We start from the raw sequence: 22,437 nt of genomic DNA on the forward strand, positions 1-22,437 counted from the left end.
GCCGAATCCATCCCTGGGCACGGTCCTCAAGCTGTCAACCAAACCGCAGCCCCCAAGTCTTATCTCTGCGGGGATGGGGTGGTCCCGCTCCATGATGCGGCATCCCATGGGACGGGGTTTTGAACAACCTGGTCTAGTGGGTTGGAACTAGATGGTCTTTAAGGTCCCTTCCAACCTAAACCATTTTATGATCCCACCACCCCAGTGCAACCCAAGGCACGACGTCCTCCAGTGCCGTGGCAGGGACACAGGGAAGCCGTGTCTCCATGTGTCCTGGCCCGTGCTGGCATCATGAGCCTGGCCCTGCGGCTGAAGCTCTCCTCCAGGCCCATCCCGGGGTGACTCATCCTTCGCGGCATCAGCACTAATGAGGAACCACTTCAGACGTAATTAATAAGCACTTGATGCTCTCTAGATTGAGGGGATACTGCGTGGCATGAGCTGGCAAAGGAGGAAAAGGTGCTTAATTATTTCCTATTAGGAATAGGAGATGTTTACTTCCCAGCCAGGAGGGCTTTGTGCTTCGGGGAGCCCGGGGGCGATGCTGCCCCAGTTTCCCACTTGGAAAAGGAGCTGGAGTTACAGACCAACATTGACGGTTCCCGAAATCCCCAGGGGGGTATTTGACATCCACCATGAGTTTTGGTGGCTGCTCCCTTTACTGCTCATTAGGTGGCTTGATGGCTCACGTAGGCATTGAGGGGTGAACGCGGTGTGCTGGGTTAAGTGGTACATGAAAGTATCGGCTCTTCCATACGGCTTCCAGTCCGTGTCCATGGACTCCTGGTGTCTCACATTGCTGCGGTTCACTCCAAACTGCAAATAATCTCGCTCCATGGCTCCTGTATCGAGCCCGATACCTGGGCTGGGAGTAGAGCATCTTCTGGGGCTTGTGTTTTTGGGACGTGAGTCCCAACCTGAATCTTGGTCCCCCCAAGTCATTTGCTCCAAACCCACAGGGAGGATCTTTGCTGGGGACGCTGCAGTGCTGGGGATGTACGTGCCCACCTGCCACAGGTCCTGATGGTCCCCGCTGTAGTTCGTGCTCTGCATGGGCACCTCAGCCTGCTTCAGCAGACCCGGTGGCACCCCTGCACATCGGCGTCACCGAGGGTGGCGCCTGGGCATTGCTTGCCTTCGTGGCGCCAGCCAGCCGCAGTTGTATCGCCCTCGTTCCAACCAGGCGTGCTCCGGGTTGCGAGGGTTCCCCGAAATCCAGAGTACAGCTGTGCCTGTGGTTAAGGCAGGGCATCCAGCTGCAATAAAAATACCCTGTTTGTTAAAAACGGGTGAAGCAGCGGGGCTGGGGGTGCTGGAGGTTGGGCGGGAGCAGCCTCCAAAAACCCCATGGCAGATGTCGGCATTCCTGCCCTGCCGCTGGAGCCCCAGTACTTCCCCGGCCGCTCTGCTCCCGGAGATGCGCCCGTCCCGCTCACCTGGCTTCCCCTTAAATCGCTTTTCTTGCTGGTGCGGGATGCATTTCTCGTTTTACTCCCCAGCCCTTAGCTCTGGTTGTAACGTGCAGCAGAGATGTAAATGCTCGTGTATCAGGGCAGGGAAGCCCAAGGAGTAGGGAGCTGGACACCGCTGTCTATTTACCGGTGAATCAATCTCCCCTTTCCTTACATCGCGTCCCCAGGGAGAGTCGTGCCACGGCATTTAATTTGCGGCTACTGTTCAGGTGGCTCCCAGCCCCGCTGCTGGCGAGGGTTCGGGGCAGCCAGCGACAGGCTCAGCCCCGGCAGAGGGAAGAGCTTGTGGCCAGCTGCAGCCACTAAATACGTTTTTAAAGAGTGTAAGGAGGTTAAATAGCCTCAAATCATTGCCGAGAACTTCATCCCCCTTCATTTGTTGACTCAGATTAATAAACTCGGGCAGCGTTAGGATGATGAGAGGCATCCGGCACCGGTCGCCACTGCCGCCACTGTAAGCCTCCCTGCCTACGTTGGATAAATTGTCTTGCGCTTCATCAAATTATTTAGCGTTTGATCACGGAACGGGGGTGCTCAGAGAGGCAGCGCCGGCCTTGTCCTTCCCTGCAACGCCTCCCTCCCCTTCTCCATAGCTGCGCTTTCGCTCCCGAGGGGGAAGAGCTGAAAGACCGGAGAGAAATGGAAAGGGCTGGGGACTGGAGGGTCTCCGTGGGCTGCGCTGTGTTTCACCCCTAATTCCACATGGAGAAGTGCTGGAGAAGAAGGCTGGGCATCGCTATTTCTCCGGCTGGTTTCTGGAAAGGAAGGCGAGCCACCGGTGATGGAGGAGCCGCAGGGTGAGACCGGGCAGCATTGTGTGGGTATAAAGAGGAAACTAAAGCGGAGCAAAATGGAAAGAGGAGAAAAGTGGTTTGCAAAAGTGACCTTGAGACGTGAGTTTGTGTTTTGTTGGTTTCGGGTTTTTTTTTGCGTTGGCTGTTTTGGAGGGCAAAGCGCCTTTCCCTGCTCTGCGGCGAGCTGGCAGCCCTGCGGTGCCGTCTGCCCAGGGCGTGTGCTCCCTTTCCTCAGCCAACAAACAGATCTGGGACAGGTTTCGGCTTCAGACCTTCAAAATCCCCCCAACCATGAAAAACAGAGACAGCAAAGCCCAGAGCAGTGGTTAAATGGGCAAGTGTGGACTCGTTGGGAGGACGGGTGCCATAGGCGATGAGCGTGTGGCACATGGGAGCCAAAACCGCCTTCTCCCGTGCCCTGCGCTGGGCTTCAACTTGTTTTTTAGGGTCATGATACCAGCTAAACGGTTGGTGCTGAAGCTCTGGTGCGTCCAGAAACCTTTAATTTTCCCAAGCCCACCTTTCTGGAGGAGAAACGCTGCTTCTGGGTGAGCATCAGCTGCGTTTTGCTTGCGGGGCTCATTCTGCGAGCGCCTCGGTCCACCCCGGGGGAGCAGATCCTCGGCTGATGAGGGACTGGGTTTTCGGGAGAGGCAAATGTGGATGTACCTGTACAGGCACCCTGTTGCCTGTGATTGGCCTCGTGCAGCTGCCTACCCTGCAAACACCTTTGGAAATCCTGCCCCATGCCTTCCCCCTTCCGTTCATTTTTCACCCGTGAGAAAAAGAGCGAAAAAAACCCCAAAACCAAACCCTAAGAAGAGAAAAAATGCATTGAATTTTACTTTCCCTCCATGAATAAACCATGGAGGGCCAGGCTCAGAAGCTGCTGACGCCGCTGACTTTAATTTACATGTGTCCCAAGGCGTATCTAAACCTATTCCTCCAGAGGTGAAGGGCTGGTTTAATTAACCGGCTGCGTAACGAGGAGCCGGGGCCGCTTTCCTCTGCGTGTCGGGGAGAGACGCAGGCCGTCGCCCACAGGATGCGAACCCAGATGCTGGGAAGCTCATGTTTATCTCATGAGCTTCTGCCTATACAGAAATACGGCAAAAACGCGACGAGGCGGGCGCTGTTTGTAATTAGGTTGGGTGAGCACTTGGCCCCGGAGTGGGGGTGGCTCTGGGGGGTCCGAAATGGTGAAAATTCCTGCATTTGGCTGCAAAATTGGTGAAGTTTGCACCAAAGTGAGGTTTTATCCCTTCCTATGACGAGGCTCTGCTGGGATGTCCCATCCCCAAGGTGCTGTGGCTTCTGGCTTTTCTCGGGAGCTTGGAGGAGCAAACGTCTGTCTGTCTGAGGATGCTTCGGGGCTGGGGATGCTCGGAATTCCCCATTTCCCCCTTCTGGGCCGCGCTTCTCGCCCTATCCCAAGGACTGGATGTAGGAAAGGAGATTTGGTGGCTGAGGGGATGTTTCAGGGCCAGTTCTGATCCCTGTCTCCCTTCTCGGTATGCTCAGGCAGGCAGGATGGGTACCCTCCCGCTCCTCCTCGCCGGAGCGCGGCATTGCTCGGAATACAGGACCCTCTCCGGATTAATTTGCAGATGCCTGGTGGAGGACGGTGCAGCAGTACCCCCGTCGGCACCGCCGGCTGCCTGCTGAGCTCGCTGTGGCTGTGCCAGGGCTGAGGCGCTCGGGAGAAGTGCTTGGCTTGATATAAAAGGGAATGAGATCATTAAAAAGTAGAAATGGAGGGGGGGGGGAACCAACCCACAAAAAACAGCCCTCCAGCCCCCCTCCCTAACAGGAGGGAAGGGATGACAGGAGAGCATCAAGTCAGGGATGCAATTAAACCTCCGCGTGCTCGTTCCCTGCCTGGATGTGTGTGGCGGGGGGGTGACGAGGGAGATGAAAGCGGGGTGGGAAGGCAGCACCCTTGTTGCCCTTTGAAGACGGGGAGATGGCAGCCCCCGCTGGGGAGCGGAGACATGTGGGTGACAGCCGTACCTGGTTCTGCTCTTTTTTCCCCCCAAACTGCAGCCTGCATCCCTGCTGTCGGCAGCGCATCAAAGGGACAGAAACCCAAAAACGTCGGTTGCGTTACAGCCCGTGGTGGCATTGCGGCTCTGCAGCCCCGGGGTGGGGTGTGTGTCCCCACAGGGGACACGGTGCCACTTGTGTCCCCCCAGCGCTGCCGGCCAGGGAGGGCGAGCGGGAATGGAGCCGGCAGCCGCCCCGGGAAGCCGCACCGGCTGCCGGAGTGCCTGCCCCTCTAATCACAACATCCTCTAAATGTCGTTTTTCTATAGCGCGCAATTTCATGTGGGTGTTTATTTGCCTGGATGGTGTCTTTCAGCTGCAAGCATCTCGGAGGGCTTCCTCGCCTGCCTGCTGGCGGCACGCGGAGGCAGCGGGATGGGCAGGAGAGCTGCCCTGCTGCTAAAATCCCTGTGATTGGGGCTAATCCATTGGAAGGCTGAAAAATTGATGGGCTTTCCCCCTCCCCCCTCTTTTTTTTTTCTTCTTTTCTTTCTGGTGCACTTAAAGATAAGTACATTTTCTGTCAAAGGCGTCTGCAGAACGTACAAGGGGTTTCTAGCAGGCGTCTCCTCTCTTTGTTTTTGAGTTTCATCAAAAAATTGCGATGCTCCTGCATAAAGTGTCGGTTTTAAGGAGCCAGGTTTTCTTCTTAATGAAAAATTGGTTTTGTGGAAAGGGGGGAAACGGCCTTGAATCCTTTTCCAGTGGGTTGTAAAGGGCAATGTTCCTCCTTTGCTCATGGCCCGCGGCGTCCTCAAACCCAACAGGGCACCTTCCCCGCTGCCCGGCTCCTGGGGGTGCTGGTTGGTGCCAGCCACGTGTCTTTTTGGAGCAAGGCTGGATCATCCAGGCTTTTTAGTGCCTTGGCAGGCGGCAGTCCTCTCCGTGCCTCCAGCTTGCTCCAGGGCATCGCCTCCTCCAGCACCGTTACTTCTACCCCATCTTTTCCTCACCTGCTGTGCCGGTGTGACTGTGGGCACGTGTGTGAGCACATTTAAAGACACTGCTTTGGCCCTGCAAAGGCGTTGAGGACCCAAAAAGGAACCTGAAACAAGCGTGAATTTGGGAAAACCGGGCAAATGTGGTTAGCTCTGCCCTAGCGGGGACAATCAGGGACATGGGAAGGACCCGCCTGGACGTGTTCCTGTGCAACCTGCTCTGGGTGAACCTACTGTGCCAGGGGGTTGGACTAGATGATCTCCAGAGGTCCCTTCCAACCCCTGCCATTCTGTGATTCTGTGAAGGCCGAGACGGCGCAGGCTGGGTTTGCTGGGAGCGAAGGGAGCTGGTGGGGAGGCCAGGGGGAGGAGGTGGGGAGTCGCCAGCTTGAAGACTCTAATTCTTTGCAGAAGCTCCTATTTTAAAACCTGATAAGGAAAAATGCCACCCTGTGTCCCCGGGGAGCTTTAGAGCAAGTTAATATAGAGGAGATGTCTCCTTCCTTTCTTTCTTTCTCTCTCTTTTTTTTTTTTTTTTTTTTTTTGACTAAAGCGTCCCTGAGAGAGTAATTAAAAAGTGCAAGTTCCAGGCGTTAACCGAGAGGATTTAGTTTGAAAAATGAAATGCTTGGATACCCCTGTGCTTGCACCCTCTCCGCTGAGCATCTGGTCTGTTGGCGGTGGCGTTGCCTTGGGCTGGATCCTGCTTACCTCTGACTCCTCCTAGCACCCGAAATATAAAGCTACGGCATTGCCGTGGTTAAGACAGGAGAGATTCCCAGAGCAAAAAGCCTGGCGATGCTGCTGCGTGCCGCTACTGCTTCAATAATTCATTCCGCCCCGTGCAAGCTGCCGAGCGAGGAGGGAGGCGGCGATGGGGATGCGGGTCTGCCCTGCCTTCAACGGGTGTTTTGCCCCGTGTGGGACGTGGCTGCATCCCCACCCCACGCTTTTTGGGGGGGCCAAGAGGGGGACTCCAGCCCCGGCTCCATCCAGCCCTTTGGGGCTGCAAATCGGCTGCCACACCTACCGTCACCCCTCGGGCAGGAGAAGACTTGACCTGTTTTGGTTTCTTTTTCCTCCCCCAAAACCTCCAGCGATGACCTCTCACTGCAAGGAGCTTGGAGTGATGCTCCCTCCTACCCCCAAACTCCTCTGTTGGCCCTGGGAAAAGCGTCCTGCTGGCAAATGCCTGGGCCCTCGCTGCCTGGGATGCCCAACATTCCCGATCCACAGGCAGGACGGCTGATCTGCAGGGAGCTTTGGGTCGTGGCGGGGGAGTTTAAATGCTGAGCATTCGGCCCCAGCGAGCGCTGAAGCCGCTGAGCGGCACGGCTGGGTTTCGTGCCTCCTCATTTACAAAGACACCCCTGGTGCTTAAACGCCGGGAAATGGATAGTTAAGCACATCGTTAATCTTACCCAGCCCACGTAATCAACAATCAATTAATTCTTCCCCGGGCTGAAGAGATGCAGATTGTGCCGCAGCCAGGGCACCGGCAGAAGGAGCCCGTTTCTGCAGGGAAAGCCGAGGCAGGGCCTCATCCCGCGATGGTCCGATATGCCATTACGGATCCAGACCTTACCAGCTCTGGGAAACTTTCTTGCAGCAGCCCTTAAATAACAGCAAACGCTGCCCTTGCCGTTAGTGGGGTGATTTATTGCTCACTCCAGGGCTTGAGCCCTCTTTACCAGCCGCATGCCTGGACTATGTGTTTACTATCCGATGGATTATGGATCTCGCGCTGCGTGGGTTTCCACAAACCCCACCGCAGCATCGCAGGGGCTTTGGGCTTCGTCTTTGGCTTCGTCTTCCATCTGAGGTTGGTGTTTCGGCTCCCCTAGAAAGACGGGGGTGACGTGGGCAGCGGAGAGAGCAGGAGCTGCAGCCCCCAGCGGCTTTGGGAGGAAGGTGGCATCAGCCTCCCCCGGAGCTGCGGGAGACTTAAGGCAAACACGGTGTAATTGCAGGAGAGAAATGCTAATTGGTAATAATAACAATTAAGAGCCACGTGCCTGCAGATTACAGGAATTTAGGGCTAAGCGAAGTGATAAAAGGAACCTGAGGACGCTGGGTTTTGTGAAGTGTACTTTGTTCAGGTTATTTTGACAAGGCATCCCTTGGCTTAATTGTAATTAAAAAGTAACAAACCCCTTCAACCCACCCACCAACATGCCTCTACGCTTAAAACTGAGGCGTGTTCGTAGCGCTGCAATCCTCTCATCTTCCTCCCTCCCTCTTTCCTCCCCTTCCATCAAAATACAGGTTCCCTGGGACTGCTGCCCTCTCCTTCCTGCTCCTCCAAAGAGCCCAGCGCGTTTCAGGCACGTTTCTGAATGCGTCCCCCAGCTCTAGAGCCCACAAGTCACCTCTTGCATGTCTCACAGATGCTAACGCTGCTGAGAGCAGGGACATCACGGGGAGGTTGCTGGTGGGAAGGGAGAGGTGAAGAAATGGAGATCCACCTCAAAGTCTTGGTGTCCACACGTGGTTGTGTCTCCTGCCTTGCGTGTCTGGTGTAACTCTGTGCTTCCTCGTGCTGTTTTGGGGCGTAGGGCTGTGTGTGTGGCTCAGGGAAGGGTCTGCATCCAGCTGTCTTCTGCTCTGGCATCCTGAAGTTCCCCCTCAAACCCTCATCTGCCCACCCAGCGTCCTGCAGTGCATGGTGGCGCCGTTTGCCTAGCTGTCTGGCTGCATGAGGTGGTGGGTTACGGCCCTAAGTGCTTCTGCGAGAGGCCAGGTGTTGGAATGGCTGCGGTAGGACGCGGAGGACTCGGCAGTCCTCCCGTGGTGGGGAGGAGGAAAGGCAGTGGGAGGTGGTGGCTGGTCCCTCTGGGATGCACTTGGCGATTAATGCCATTGGAAAGAGACAATTCGTCGCAGCCAGTTGCGCGCCTCAGGCAGGGGGGAAAAAAAAAGAATCTCCTGAATAATAAAATTGTAAAATATTGTTTTGATTTATCCTTTTTTATCATCTTTTAATATCTGGCAAGACCGTGTGAGCAAGAGGCCTTCATGAGTTTTGAATGACAGGTTAAAGGGCTCCAATAAAGATTAGATGGTCCACTATCTCTCAAGGAAATTGCATCAAAGTGGTTACTCCTGCTGGCTCCTATTAATTTCCTCTTCGCGGCTTCTAGGAGATGCCTCATATCCTGATGCAGCAGACAGGGGCTAAGAGGCACTTTCCATTATCTCAATCATCGCCGTGTTTATGAGACACTTAGGGTCTTTCTCTGCAGAGCCGTGCCTTGGAGGTGACAGCGTCACGGGGGCAGAGCCGGGAGCCAAGCGGAGGTGGGACCACTCTGTGTGTGAGGCGAGGAACCCCGGGCCGGGTGGTGGGCCTGGGTGGAAGTCTGGTCGCTTGAGTACAGATATGGAATCCGGATGTTCCTTTCTGCAGCCTTTGGATTTTGTAGGGGTTACCTGAGGGTTTTGTGAGACGTCAAGGATGGATGGGCATCCGTTCATTGGCACCTTGTCGGTAAGGACCGGTGGGATGGGCAGGGATGAAGGACCCCGTCTTTGTCATTCCGTCATTACCCTCTAACGGCAGAGCAGCGAGACGGTTAATTAATGAAACCTCCCACCGTCACTGATTAAAGCCTCGCTGTAACTGTAACGGGAGCATCTTCTCATTTATGAATTAGTTACCATTTCCTGCTTGAATGAACTCGGAGGCCGACGGCCGGGAAGGTTATTAACCCCAGCCCCGGGCTTGTGGGGATTAATGGGATGGACTCAACACATTGTCATGGGCCTCGCATCAACTTTTTAATTAAATATTTAAATTTTGCATGAAAAGAGAGATGCAAGACCTGAGCCATGTCGTTGGGGTGACGGAAAGGGCTGTTTTGAATCAGCAGAAGGGGAACACTGTCCTGCCACTGGGCGTCCGTGTCCCCATGGGTGCTGCGGGGGAATGGAGCCCCGCAGCCCCCCACTGTCCCTCCGCCTCGATACAAGTGGTGGGGAGCAAAGCAGACGCTGCAGCTCCTGTGCTCTGCCTGGCTAATTACTACGTCGTTGCGGAGAACGTGCATGTTGCAATTAGGCTTAGTACCTGCTTCGGACCAGGGTTGGCTGATGTCTTGGGGGACGCGATGCAAAACTTGCCTCTCACTGTGTGATTTCAGGGTTTTCCTGGTGGCTCCAGAAATAATTCATGGCCAGCGTGGAAATTTATGGCCATCCTAGCTCCGTAGGAAAGTGCTACACCGTTTAGCTCTGATACAATGGAGGAGTTTTTCTGTGTATTATTTTTCCTTTATTTCTTTCTTTTTCTTTCTCTTCCTGCCCCGTTTCAAGAAGAGGGCCTGCTTTCGCCTCCGCCCCAGGACGATTCGGCACCCAACTGTTTTTCTCTGCTTTCTCTTGCAGCTTGCCCGGCGGGGACCTTCAAGGCCAGCCAGGGCGCAGGGGTCTGCACGCTGTGTCCCTCCAACAGCCGCTCCACCGCTGAGGCCTCACCGCTCTGCACGTGCCGCAACGGCTACTACCGGGCGGATTTCGACCCGCCGGCAGCTGCCTGCACCAGTGAGTAACGGTGTCGGGGTTGGCGGTGGTGGGGGAAACGCAGGGGTCTCACTCCCCTCTGCTGCTGGGGAAGCGGCAGGGATGAAGTCTCAACCCATGAGCTTTTTCATCCCATTTTCTCCCCCCGTCCTGCGGCGGAGGGGAGCGAGAGAGCGGCTGGGTGGGCAGCTGGCGGTCACCCAAGGGCCGGGGTGCCCATAAGGAATACCTGTCCGTCTCCCCATGGCGCAGCACCTCCTCCACATGCTATAGAAATGCTCCTTGCCCTAATGCGAATCCCTTCACTGCCACGCCGGCATGAGCAGATGATGTCTTGACGCCGCCGTGGCACGCACTGAACGACGAGCGATGGGGTGGCCCCACAGCCCGCCTCGTCCAACAGCCGTCAGAATTTGTACTTCACTCTGGCAGCAGCGGTGATGGCAGGGAGATAGTCCCTAGGATAAATTAGAATATGAAGTTATCTGCTCTTGCTGTCTTGTTCATGGTCTTGCAGACGGAGTGTTTTTTTTATAGGGGGAAAGGGTGCGTTAAACATTGGTATTCAGTGCGGCGTTGCGCGCGATGCGTCGCTTCTCGGCTGTCTGTCCGAGCCTCCTGGGATGGCAGCAGCGGCCTCAAACCTGTCTTTTGGTGAGAAGAGAGCCCAGGAGAGAAGGAGGAGCTGCTGTGCTCTTCAGCCCGCTGGGAAAGTGAGTCTCAGCCTGAATCCCCCTTCCCCCCCAACCCAAATACGCTGCAGGCCCTTGAATCAGCCCGTCAGGGAGCTTTAGCAGGAGGATGCTCCGGCCCCTTGGTGCTGGGGATTGCCTGGAACGCATGCTGGAAACGAGGAAAGGATTTGCCTGTTGTGCTGGATCACTTGAGCTGCCAGAACGGAGGTAGTCAGCAGGTAGCACGACTGCAGATAATCTGTATATCTTTATTATGTCTCATTACGTAGCTGATTTACAGTATTGCTGTGCTATAGGAATACAGTATAAAAAAGTCTATTTGCTGATTTTTATTTCTTCTCGGCGGTGCTTAATTTTACAACGCTCTAATCTCAGACGCCAGCTGTTCGCCGACAAAGTTTCTCCGTGTCAGAGGAGTAAATAAGAGCGCGAGGCTGCGGGCGCTGCCCTGGACCGGAGCCCTTCCCGAGGGCCGTGCCCTGGCAGGGCAGGGAAGGGGCTGCAATTAATGGGGGGCGCACGGAATTTGGGGACAAACAGTGGCTTGTCTCTGGGCCTGGGAAGAAAGATGGTTTTCTCCCTTTTTCTTGAAGAAAAACTCGAAAAGATACTGTCTGCTTAAGGTACAAGGAGGGGGAATTGGGTTAAGGTTCGGGAGACAGGTTGCAGCTTTTTGGGGGTAACTTGCTATTTATTGATCCTTCTCCCCCAGCCTTTGTGAGTCTTCTGGTCTGGTTCTCCTCAGGGAACTGATGTCCTTCCCCCAACTCCTGCCCCTGATGTGTTGCCTCCCCGCCTTGTTCTGTAACGCCCCTTTGACATCTCCACTACCTGCTAATGGGATTTCAGGTGGCCCCACGATGGGACATCTGTGCCTTGAGTCCACGAAAGCCCTTTCCAGCGAGGATGCCACGCTGGCAACCGCTGCCCGACACATGCGTTTCCTCTGCTAAAGGGGAAAAGAATGGAAGGGAATGGATTTTTTTTTTATATTTTATTTTTTAAAATTATTTTTTTTTTATAGGCTGTCATTTTCCTAGGCGCTTTAACGAAACGCTTTCATCTGCAGTATCCGCAGCAACGGCTCAGAGTGGCTCCCAAAGTGCCTGCCAGGGTTGTGATTGAGGGAGCAGGGGGAGAGGGCGGCGCAGGCAGGGACCGAGGCAAGGGTGGCCACCCACGGACCCCCCAGGGCTGGCTGGCAGCAGTGGCCGCAGCGGGGCGTCACCTGCAGGTCCTCCACACGGGGTGACCTCTCCATCCCACCAGCCACCTCACCCCTGTGCTGACGAAGCCGCCTCTGCCTGGCCCATCCCCGTCCAATAACGGGGCTAATTTATCGTTAGCCACTAACGATGTTCCCCAGCACACACACATGGGGGGCTCCCCCGGGATGGTTTTCCCCAAGACAGTGTGTTTCGCTCTCTTAACCTTTCCTTGCAGGTTAAGTCCTCCATCATTTTTATTGCTCCCCCCTATCATGGCAAAGTCCTTTTTCTTCCTTGGAAGAGCAGTGCCGAGCCCTGCCGCCACAAGTAATTAATCGCTTTCCTTGTTTAATATAACCCAGCAGCCAGATTTTGTGGTTTTGGCTGCGGAGCTGTCCTGGCTAACCCCAAATCCTTCCCCAGCCCTGGGCAGACGCGCATTTGTGCCTTGATGATGCTCTCCCGCCTGGATTCCTCCTGAATCTCTCTCCCTATCGACTTGTTCCGCGTTCCGGCAGCGCTTGCAATCGGAGTTCAATTCCCATCCTCCGAAGCATTTGCCGTGGCTCCCGGCGGATTTGATCAATGTAATTTTGATCTCTTAGCCAACATGCCAGCTGCTTCGCAAGCCAGCGAGCGGTGCCGGGGTGCGGAGGAGAGCATTCCTCTCCGCCGTTAAATTCCCGGGCTCCCAACTTGAGATATCGAACCGTTAATAACCGCTTTTCATTCCGGGCTCTCTTCCCGCACGCTGCCCCTCCATTTCTCCGCGTGGCCGGCTAAGTGGCGTTTCTCTCGCTGTGATAATCTCTTTGAGGTGCTTCTCCACGTGAGTGCTGGAGCTAACTCGGCATCTCCCAATCGTTAAAATGGGTCCGTCTTCGCAGATAAGCCTGCGTGAACTCTGTGTGGGGGAGTCTTTTTTTTTGGAGACCGAGTGGATTTGTGCCGTGGGAGTCCTCATCCCCAACTGTGAACCCCCTCTCTCTGGTCGGTGTTGCTGATGGGGAGAGCCTGACCCTGAATCAGGCAAAACCGTGGAGACCGGATCCTTCCTGAGGCAGGAGTGATGGGTAGAGCATCAGACGGAGCTGTGGCGTGTCCTTCTCCATGCTGGAACCCCCCCGGGGCTCCTGCTGAGCCCTGTTAGGGCTGAGCATAACGTTTTGAGCCAGGGCCTGTCTCAAGCGCTCTCCTTCCCCGCAGGTGTCCCGTCCGGCCCCCGCAATGTCATCTCCATCGTCAACGAGACGTCCATCATCCTGGAGTGGCACCCGCCGCGGGAGACAGGGGGTCGGGATGACGTCACCTACAACATCGTCTGCAAGAAGTGCCGCTCGGACCGACGCGCCTGCTCCCGCTGCGATGACAATGTGGACTTCGTCCCCAGGCAGCTGGGGCTGACGGAGACCCGGGTCTTCATCAGCAGCCTGTGGGCGCACACCCCCTACACCTTCGAGATCCAGGCTGTCAACGGGGTTTCCAACAAGAGCCCCTTCCCGCCACAGCATGTTTCCGTCAACATCACCACCAACCAAGCCGGTGAGTCCTGGGACGGTGTGGTGCCGGGGGTTTTTAAGCCATACACTACGTGTTGCAAGCTCCCAATCTGAAGGAAAAAGCTCCCGGGATGCGAGCAGTGTGGGATGGCTGCGGTAAACCTGCACCCGGCCCTGGGTGGGCTGGGGGAAAGTGGGAAGTGGGGAGAAAGGCCGGGAAAAGAGGGAGGGAGAGGGATGGGGGAGCTGGAGAGGGTGCCTGTGCCCCAGGGAAAGATGGAGCTGGGCTGCGGGAGGGGACGGGATGAGGATCGATGCCTGCTTTTTATCCCTCTCTAGAGTGCCTGGGGATGAAAAAGCATTGCCTTTTCCCCACTTTTCCCAAGTGGGAGCAGGGAGCTGGGGTTGAATCTGGCCTTGAAACAGCCTGAGCATCGCACCGTGGCGGGGAGCGGGGGGGCAGCATCCCGGGGCTGAATTCAGGATCTGTCTCCTGGCACATCCCTCTCCCTTTTCCAGGCTCCCCTGCCCCTTTCCATCCCTCCCTCTTCCCGATCTGGTGTCAGGAGCTGAACAAGCAGCTCCAGGCCGAGCCAGGACGCTGGTGGGGTGGGGGGACGCGGTCCTGGGCTCCACAAAGAGCACGGGGAGCGGAGGGGATGGCAACCTGCCTGCTTTGGGCAGAGAAAGGGGATGGTTGTTCCCGCTTCGTGCCAAGCATGTAATGCAGGCAGCCTTCGCCAGCCCGCTCCCTCGGGACAGCACGAGACAGAAACCTGGCGTAAATATTGTCTCCCGGCCCCAGGGAATGCAAATCTACGCTCGTGCCTGGCTGGCATCGCCATCTCCTGAACCACATGCAATCAAACCTGCTGATGGTTTCCAGGCCTTTTCTCCTGCGGTGGGATTTTTGGGGTGTTTCTCTTTGCTCATCTCTCACCCTTGGGCTGCCCGGGAGCCAGGAAGAGCCAGGGCTCCCAGGTCCGTCTGTCCGTACCCCCACGCTCCCTGTTTGTCCTACAAAGGCTGAATATCGCCATGGAAATGCCCCCAGTGCTGCAGGAGCGGCTGTGGGGTAACCTGATGGAAATGCATCAGGTGTGCCAAGGGCAGGATCGGTGCTAAATTTAAAATCCCTTTGGCTTTGCAGCGGGTTTTTCCACCTGCTTTCCCCCATGCCCCGGGGCTGGGAGGCACAGCAATTAACAAAACAGCAATCAAGCTAAGTGTTTAATTTCGGCCCACGAGCATCTTCTTGGAGCGGATCTGGAGAGATTGAAAAAAAAAATAAATACGGGATTAAATACGCCGGGTAAACAAAGGTGGTGCCAGACTATAGACATCTCCCAGTGCAGCAGAGCAGAGCCGGGCTCCCACCAGCCCCAGGTTCCGTCCACGGCACAATCCCGCACCCTGAGCTGGTTGTGCCGAGCTCAGCTCTGCCCCAGATCCATGGGGAGGAGGCATTTTCCATGCGTAGTGCTGCCTGCACTCTGGGCACGGTGAGGAGGAGGGCAGGACAGGGAGCTGTGACCCTGCAAGCAGGTCCTGCCAGTGCCGCTTTGGGAATGGAGAGACTTGGGTACCTTTCTTGGAGGCTTTTGGTAGGATTAAATGCAGGATCAGGGCCATATTGGCTGGCTCTGGCCCTTTCGAGTGTAACTTGTAGGGCAAAAAGCCTTTGGAAAAGTGGCTCCTGACTAATTTAGCGGCTTGATGTCCTTGATGGTGGAAGGATGGTGTTGGTGGTGCTGCTGCTGGGGATGCTCGGCTCCAGAGGTGCTCATCTCTGGAGGTGCTCATCTCTGGGGGTGCTTAGCTCCAGGATGCTCATCTCCGGGGGTGCTCAGCTCTGGGATGCTTAGCTCCAGGATGCTCAGCTCCGGGGGTGCTTAGCTCTGGGATGCTGATCTCCAGAGGTGCTTAGCTCTGGGATGCTGATCTCCGGAGGTGCTTAGCTCCGGGATGCTCATCTCTGGAGATGCACAGCTCTGGGATGCTTGGCTCCAGGGGTGCTCATCTCCAGGATGCTCATCTCCTGGGGTGCTTAGCTCCAAGATGCTCGTCTCCGGAGGTGCTCAGCTCTGGGGTGCTTGGCTCCGGGATGCTCAGCTCCGGGGGTGCTTAGCTCTGGGTTGCTCAACTCTGGGGTTGCTTAGCTCCAGGATGCTTAGCTCCGGAGGTGCTCAGCTCTGGGATGCTCGGCTCCGGGATGCTCGGCTCTGGGGATGCTCAGCTTCCTGGCAGACACAGAACAGCCCCAGGTTTGCTCCAGTGCATGCGGGAGAGCGGGGCAGGGAGCAGCGGCAGCGGGGACAATGTGCCTGCCAGCTCTTTTAGGAAACCTACTCGCTTGGCTCTGGTCTGGCGCGTGGACTGAAATACCGTGGGCAGCTTTGCAGGGCAACATGGTGTGTGGCATGGCTGGCAAGGCTGGTTAGAAATGCATGGCGGGGAGGGAAGGGGGTTGGAGAAACCGTGACGGGCTCACACCTGATGCCGGCTGCACTCTTGGCGAGTGCCGAGCATCTTGCTTTCTCTGGGGATGCTGCGACGAGATGCCCAGGACCCTTGTGGTTTGCTGCCCGGGAGGTCTCGGGGACTGCAGGGATGGAGCTGCTTTTGGAGCACCTTTGCGCCATGGCCCCGGGGCGGGTGAGGAGCTGCAGGAGGTTGGAGACTGTTCTGCCGAGTGTTTGTTTGGGCTTCGAAAATAAAACTCCTGGGAGAAGCGTGTTTGGGCGCTGAGGGTGAGCACCCCCAGAGAGCCCCTAAGGGCAGACCCGGCAGCTCCTCGGGGACAGGGCTGAGCCAAAGCTGTGCTGCAGGCTCCAGCGCCTCGTGGGGTCCCCTTGCTGGGACGGGGTGTCCCTGCCCTGGTTTCCCATCGTTGTCCTCAGGGTGGGCAGATATTTGCTCCTACGCCCTGTTAGTGGGGTGGCAGCCGTGGCACAGGCTCCTGCGGTGCTAGGTTCTGGGTCCCCCGGAGAGGCTGCTACGGCAAAAGATGGTGAGCAGAGCTGGAGACCGTCGTCGAGCTTGGTTTGTCCCCACTTGGGGAGGGCTCTGCTGGCTTTGCCCACCCGTGGGAGACATTCATGGAGCAAGCAATCCCGAGGAGAAGGAGCACTGAGGATTTCTAAGCCCCTAATTAAAAAGACTAATTGGTTTAAATGCCAGAAGTCCCTCGCCGGCTCGCTGCTCTGGCTTCTTGTAAGCTGCTGAGATGCCGCTTTTCCCACTGCTCATATAGGAGCTTGTCCCACGGGGTGAAGAACCTCAGGCATGGGAGATTCAGGATGCTCCATGTGCCCAGAAGACCTTCCTCCTCCCTAGGGCCGTGGGTCCTACCCCTTTCCATTAATTTTCCCTCCCTCCCCGCTTCCTCGGCAGCACCCTCCACTGTCCCCATCATGCACCAGGTGAGCGCCACGATGAGGAGCATCACGCTGTCCTGGCCTCAGCCCGAGCAGCCCAACGGCATCATCCTGGACTACGAGATCCGCTACTACGAGAAGGTGAGCCGCATCTGCACGCCTGATGTCAGCAGCACCGTGGGCTCCAGGCCGGCAGCGGTAAGCTTGGGTGGAAACCTCAGGATGGAGGGTGGGCCGGGGGCGTGCGGAGCTTCGTACGACGCTGCTGGGAGGCTGCTCTGGTCCTGAGCTTGCTGGGAGAGGAGGAACATGGATGAGCTTTGAGTCAGGCTCTTTGCTGGGAAGGTTCGGGTGGTGGGACATGCTGTGGGATGGACGCCTGGTCGCCCGCACTGGCTCCCGAGGGTGGGAGCAGGGTGCAACCAGAGGAAGGGAAGCAGTGTTGCAGCTGCAGATGGTAACTCCTCCCCCGTGGGCAGCATTTTCTCCAGCACATCAGTGCCCGTTGCTGCCTTGACGCTGGTACCTGCTAGGGTGAGCAGAGACCTGAAGCGTGGGGATAGTGTCAGGAGGAAAGGAGGGGGACGGTGAGGACCGGCGAAGGTTATCAGGGTTGTCCCTGTCTTGGGTCACTGCCTCCCGCCAGGTCCTTTCACTGGCAGCCGTCCTTCCCCACAGGGGACACGCTCTCAACCCTTGCGGTGAACCGTGCCGAGCCCAAGCTGTTCATCTCTCCCATGTCTTGCCAGCTTTAATGAATTCCTCTAAATGTGAATAATTAGATGATCTCACCAGTGGCCCCTTTACAGCAAATCACCGGGGAATGTTGCAAAAAATGAGATTTGAGACGCATGAGGTTTCCACCAAGGTTTAGCATGAGGACCCCTGCCAGCAGAGCAGCGACTGTAGGGGCTGGGGGTCTCGGAAGAGTCAAGTTGCCCTTGAACCTTCTTGATGGGTAGGGACATCAATGCTTTAAAGAGGAGGAATTTACTGCTCATGAGTGTTTGTGCTCTGGATGCCCTTAATGTTTCTCCCCGCTGCTTCATGCTCTTTGCTATGGTGGGACAAGTGGGCTGCCGGGGAGGGACATGCTGTGGGGACCTCCCCAGCTACCCGGACACCAGGCAGAGCTCATGGGTCATGCTCCTACAGGATCTTTGTGTCAGGGGTTGAGGGCAACCAGGAGGGTCCAAACCACCTCGCCCAGGCTCCGGCTCTTGTGCTCCTGGAGCAGAACCAGGGCCACCGCTTTATCCCCCTGCAGATAAACCTCATCCCTGCCATCAATGGGGCGCGGGGCACATCGTTCCCCTCGCTGTCCCCACTGACCGTCTCTTGGCCATGCCCACAGGATCACAACGAGTACAACTCCTCCATGGCCCGCAGCCAGACCAACACGGCCAGGATCGAGGGGCTGCGACCCGGCATGGTGTACGTGGTGCAGGTCCGAGCCCGCACCGTGGCCGGCTACGGCAAGTACAGCGGGAAGATGTGCTTCCAGACGCTGACGGACGGTGAGTCCGGGATGGGGGGGACAGGGAGGCAAAAGGGGGTGGTTGTCTTTCCAGCAACAGCTTCGGGCTTTAATTGGATTAAACGAACTTGTCTCTGCAAACCTCTCTCCCAGCGGGCAGCGTGGCAAAAGCCAGGTGATTTACAGCGACGTCTTATTAATCGCCAGCTGGAGGAGTAATCTGCTTTAAATCTCTTAGCTCTGTCTTCTCCCCTGCTATTTAGCTGCAGTTTTGTCTTTCCTGCTGCTGATTGTGGTGGTGGAGCCCCCCTGCCGCCAGCTGCAAGTCCAGCATGGTGGAGGTTGTAGATCCCTGGAGGAAGGACCCCTGGGATGCTCTCCTGGGATGCTCGGAGCTGCATGTGAGCCATCAGGGCAAAGCTGGAAGGGTCAGACCCATCTCTAACCACTGATTCCCCACCTTGAGGTGGCGCGTCGAAGGGAAAGGGCTAGCTCACGGCCTTCACGGCTTCTTCTGGCCTCCTCACCAGAGTTGTGCTCTTGTTCCTCTGGCCCCAGCCTTTCCCTGCACCCACAAACGCTAGATCCCTTTAGAGACTAATAACTCATGGGAGAGTGTTTCATTAATCCCAGTTTTGGGACAAATCCATACATCGGTGAATGATGCGAGGCTCCTTTCATGGTCCTCCTGCCCCTCCAGACAAGGGGGGAGCTGAAGTCCCTCCAAGGAGCCCCTTCCTTGCCTTTGCCAGCATGGTTCCCGCTCCACTTAGGTGACACCTGTGGGTCCCAGCCCCGCTGTCTGTCTTTCTTAAAACTTTCCTTCTTTCCTAAAACTGGGTCTCTCCACGCTTGCGCTGGTGTTGAGTGCCAGCCGGGGTGGGAAAGGAAAACCACACAGGGCGACCAAAGGGAAGGAAATGGTAATAAACCCCCCCCAGTGCCTCGAATCTTCAGAATTAGAGAAGCGAGAAGAAAAATCCTGCCTCAAATAAGCAATTAAATGGAATTTAATAAGAATGGATAGTGTAGATTATTAAATAATAATTGATTGTTAGATGAGAATTTCTCAGGATTTAAGCGGCGTGCAAGAGATAAATCTGGTTGCTAATAATTAACTGCAGAGTAGCAGAATACAGATAAAAGGGTGCTAAATGCTTTCTTTTGGAGGGAATTTTATTTTAACCCTTGCTTGTGGCTGCTGGGGATAGTTGGGGAAGGGGGTGTTCCTGGAGGTCTGCAGAAGCCCCCAGGAGTGTGAGGTCTGCTGGGCGCCATCCACCCACACGGCGGTGGGTCCCCACGCCGCTAACGGGGCAGGGCAGGAGAAGGGGAAAACGGGGCAGAGGGGGAGGTGGCAAGTGGCTTTCTCCGGATTGCTCCAGGCATGTCCAGTCCTCCCGGTGCCACCTCGGCTTTCCCCCCAGCCTGCTGCTGGGGGACGCAGGGGGTGGCCGAGGGGGTTTGAGGGATGCTCGGTGCGGGAGGCGTGCTCTGGCTCCCTGGAAAAGGAGTTGGCTCGTGCCATCTGTTGTATATAAACACCTCCCAACGGACCTGCAGTGAAGGTGCTTGGGTTCTCCTGGGCCTCTCTCTCAAGGTTAACTGTTGTGTGGTGGACTCTCTGATGTCTGATATGATTGAACTCTTGGCGCAGCCTTCCCCGGCTGGTTTGGTTATTAATGGGGTCTTTTCTCTTCCTCCTTTCCTGCAACTTGTAGGAACTTTGAGACCCCCCGTTAAATTTGGTCAAAACGACCAACAGGTTTAAATTTATTGAGGGAAGAGAAACCCCAGAGGCATGGACAAAGTCACCTTGTGAACCTCATCTCTTTGGGAAAGCGGGTGCAATCACGTTGGCTTGACGTGATTCTTAGGACCTTCTCTTCTGTATTTTTAACCCAAAATCCATGTGAGCTGAGCATGATAAATCCTTCCTTGTGCAGTGCAGCATCGGCTCGTCACGTGCCTCAACCAACGCCCCTGGATGGATGTCCCTTTTCCCACCAGCCTCCCATGGGAGCAGCACCCATGGGGTCAGAGAACATGTTATGGGACCCCTTCCCAGGAGGCTGCTCTTACTCCGTGAGCGTGCAAGGGAGAATCCACCCCATCCCTCTTCTCTTGCAGATGACTACAAGTCGGAGCTGAGAGAGCAGCTGCCTTTGATTGCGGGGTCCGCAGCGGCCGGGGTGGTCTTCATCGTCTCGCTGGTGGCCATTTCCATCGTCTGCAGCAGGTGGGTCCCGGTGGGATGCTGCGTTTCCTGGAAGGTGGAGGTGGTAAGAGGCAGCTGTGAGAGATTTGGGGTAGGAAGGGAGGGATGGGAGTCCCTTGTAGCTGGAGAGAGCTCTGAGCTGCCACCGCTCGCCGCACGTGGCTTGGCAGGGGAGCGCTTTGGGGCTGTTTCCAGCTGCTTGTCCCTCAAGCCCGGCTGTTGTCTCCCTTCTCCCAGGAAGCGCGCCTACAGCAAGGAGGCGGTGTACAGCGATAAGTTACAGCACTACAGCACCGGGCGAGGTGAGCGGGGAAAAGCGGGCAGGGGAAACACTCCTGAACCCTCCCACTCCTCGGCGGGGGAGGAAAGCCCCGTGGGGCAGAGGGAGAGGCCCGTAGGGTGGGAGGAGAGATATCCGCAGCTGTGCGAGCGTGTCTTGGAGCGGGGGGAGGATTTTGCAGTGGTGCAGGATTGTGGGTGGGAAAAGAAGAGCAACAAGGGGGATTTGGGAGATGGGGATGGATTCTGAGGGGATGTAAGGGGCAGGGGGGATGTAGTGGGACAGGGGATGGGGAGAGGATGCCTTGAAGGCTCCCAAAGGAGGAAGGGAAGGGGAGAAGCAGTGTGCGGAGGGGAGAATGAGCTCCTGATCTCCTGCCACAGGCTCTGCCTGGGCCAGGATTGGTGCTGGGCTGCTCTTACTGCGAAAGGGACTCTGGATTTTGGAAAGGGGGGCTGGTGGCCGGCATTGCTGTTATCCTAGTCATGTGGCTAATGCTTGCCCTCTACCCTACTCTGGGAAGGATGTACAGCCAGTGACTGGGAAGGTTTAACTGGCTTTGGGCTGCTGATCCCCTTGGCAAACAACTAGGAGAGCCGGAGCTCGAAGGGCCTTTTCCTAAGATACCTTTGCGGTTGGTGGAGCGGCACAGCAGAATAAATTCGAGGCGTCTGTGGTGTGTAATGTGTGCTCAGGTGCTCCTCCAGCTCCTGGCAAAGCAGCCAGCGGGCCGTTGTGATCGCTGGAAATGATAATAAAGCAGCAAAGCATCAGCTTTGGAGGGTGAGGAGCTCTCCCCCCCCCCCGCCCCGGCTGCCCACAGGCTCCATGCCCTGTCCTCACGGGACGTACATCCCATTTACTCTTTCCTGGAGATGCCTCCCAGCTGCATTTTGCTGCCTTGGGGGAAGAAACCATCCCTGGGTCCTGGGCGTCTGCTCGGAGAAGAGGCATGTTGGCGGCATGCAGGGCTGGGGGAAGGATGGCTGGGGAAGTCGGGAGCAGGATGGGTGAGTGGACGGGAGGGATGGCGATGGAGCAATCCATCCTGGAAGAAGAAAGCCTGGAAGAGGAAAATGGGAAGGCTGACAGGGAAGAAAAGGGTTTGGAGGCAGCCAGGAGAGCCCAGACAACCCGGCAAAGGCATACTAGATCTCTTTTCCCAACGTGACGAAGGGGCTGTGGGGGGCCGTAAACCTCCCAGCAAATGATAAACTGTTTTCCAAACATCGCCGGGTGATATGTAAAGACGCTGGACCTGGGCTTTTCCTCCCTTCTTTTCTTTGCACTTCTGCACCGCGGGTGGCGGGGAATGATTTATTTGATGCCTGGTGGCTAAACCCGTGTTGGGCTGCAGCTGGACTTTTTTTCCGCCCTGTTTTCCCCCTGTTTTGAAATACTCCCCCAAACCCAGGGCGTTCAAACCAGGTTAGTTCTTAAAGCTGGGTGATGTGGGTATCGGTGCCCCAAAGCCGGGGGTGCCGGGGCTGCCGGCTGCGCAGCAAAACCCTTTCAAGGTTGGCGAGCCTCCAGGCGCTCCGTTATTGCCGATGCTCAAGCGAAACAGGTGGGAAATTTGTGGCGAGCGACTAATGGAGTAATGAGTGCATCCGCCGGAACGAATCACCCGTGTGTTTAGCGGCACAGCAATTACAGCCTCCCCGGCACGGCTCTGCCATCCCTCCCGGGAGCTCCCCCCGCCGGGGGATTGCCGGCTGCCTGCTGCTGGCAAGAGCTGCCCTGGGGGGTGGAATTGGGGTGAGATGGGGTCTCTCGGGTTGTCATTTCTCTGCCATTGCTTCGCCAGGAGCTCCGAGATAGGGGAAATAGGGAAAGTGCCCTGCTGAAGCTGTGGCGAGGGTTTTTCTCCATCCCCATGATGTTTATTCCCGAGGAAAAATGGTGTCGGGAGGAATCC

The 22,437-nt window shown here is 56.4% G+C and overlaps 1 protein-coding gene across 2 annotated transcripts in view; it reads left to right on the forward strand.

The window, feature by feature from the left end:
* EPHB1 (EPH receptor B1) overlaps window positions 1-22,437 on the forward strand; it is a 76,209-nt gene that overhangs the window by 45,140 nt on the left and 8,632 nt on the right. Inside the window, exons 4-9 of one of the 2 annotated variants that reach the window (XM_074590378.1) lie at window positions 9,631-9,786; window positions 12,875-13,210; window positions 16,561-16,742; window positions 17,899-18,061; window positions 20,152-20,260; window positions 20,477-20,541. In XM_074590378.1, the coding sequence (XP_074446479.1) occupies window positions 9,631-9,786; window positions 12,875-13,210; window positions 16,561-16,742; window positions 17,899-18,061; window positions 20,152-20,260; window positions 20,477-20,541 (1,011 nt within the window). The remainder of the gene's footprint in view (window positions 1-9,630; window positions 9,787-12,874; window positions 13,211-16,560; window positions 16,743-17,898; window positions 18,062-20,151; window positions 20,261-20,476; window positions 20,542-22,437) is intronic. The other variant, XM_074590379.1, reaches the window with a different exon arrangement.

Source organism: Larus michahellis, chromosome 6 (assembly GCF_964199755.1).
Source record: "Larus michahellis chromosome 6, bLarMic1.1, whole genome shotgun sequence".
Taxonomy (NCBI): Eukaryota; Metazoa; Chordata; class Aves; order Charadriiformes; family Laridae; genus Larus; species Larus michahellis.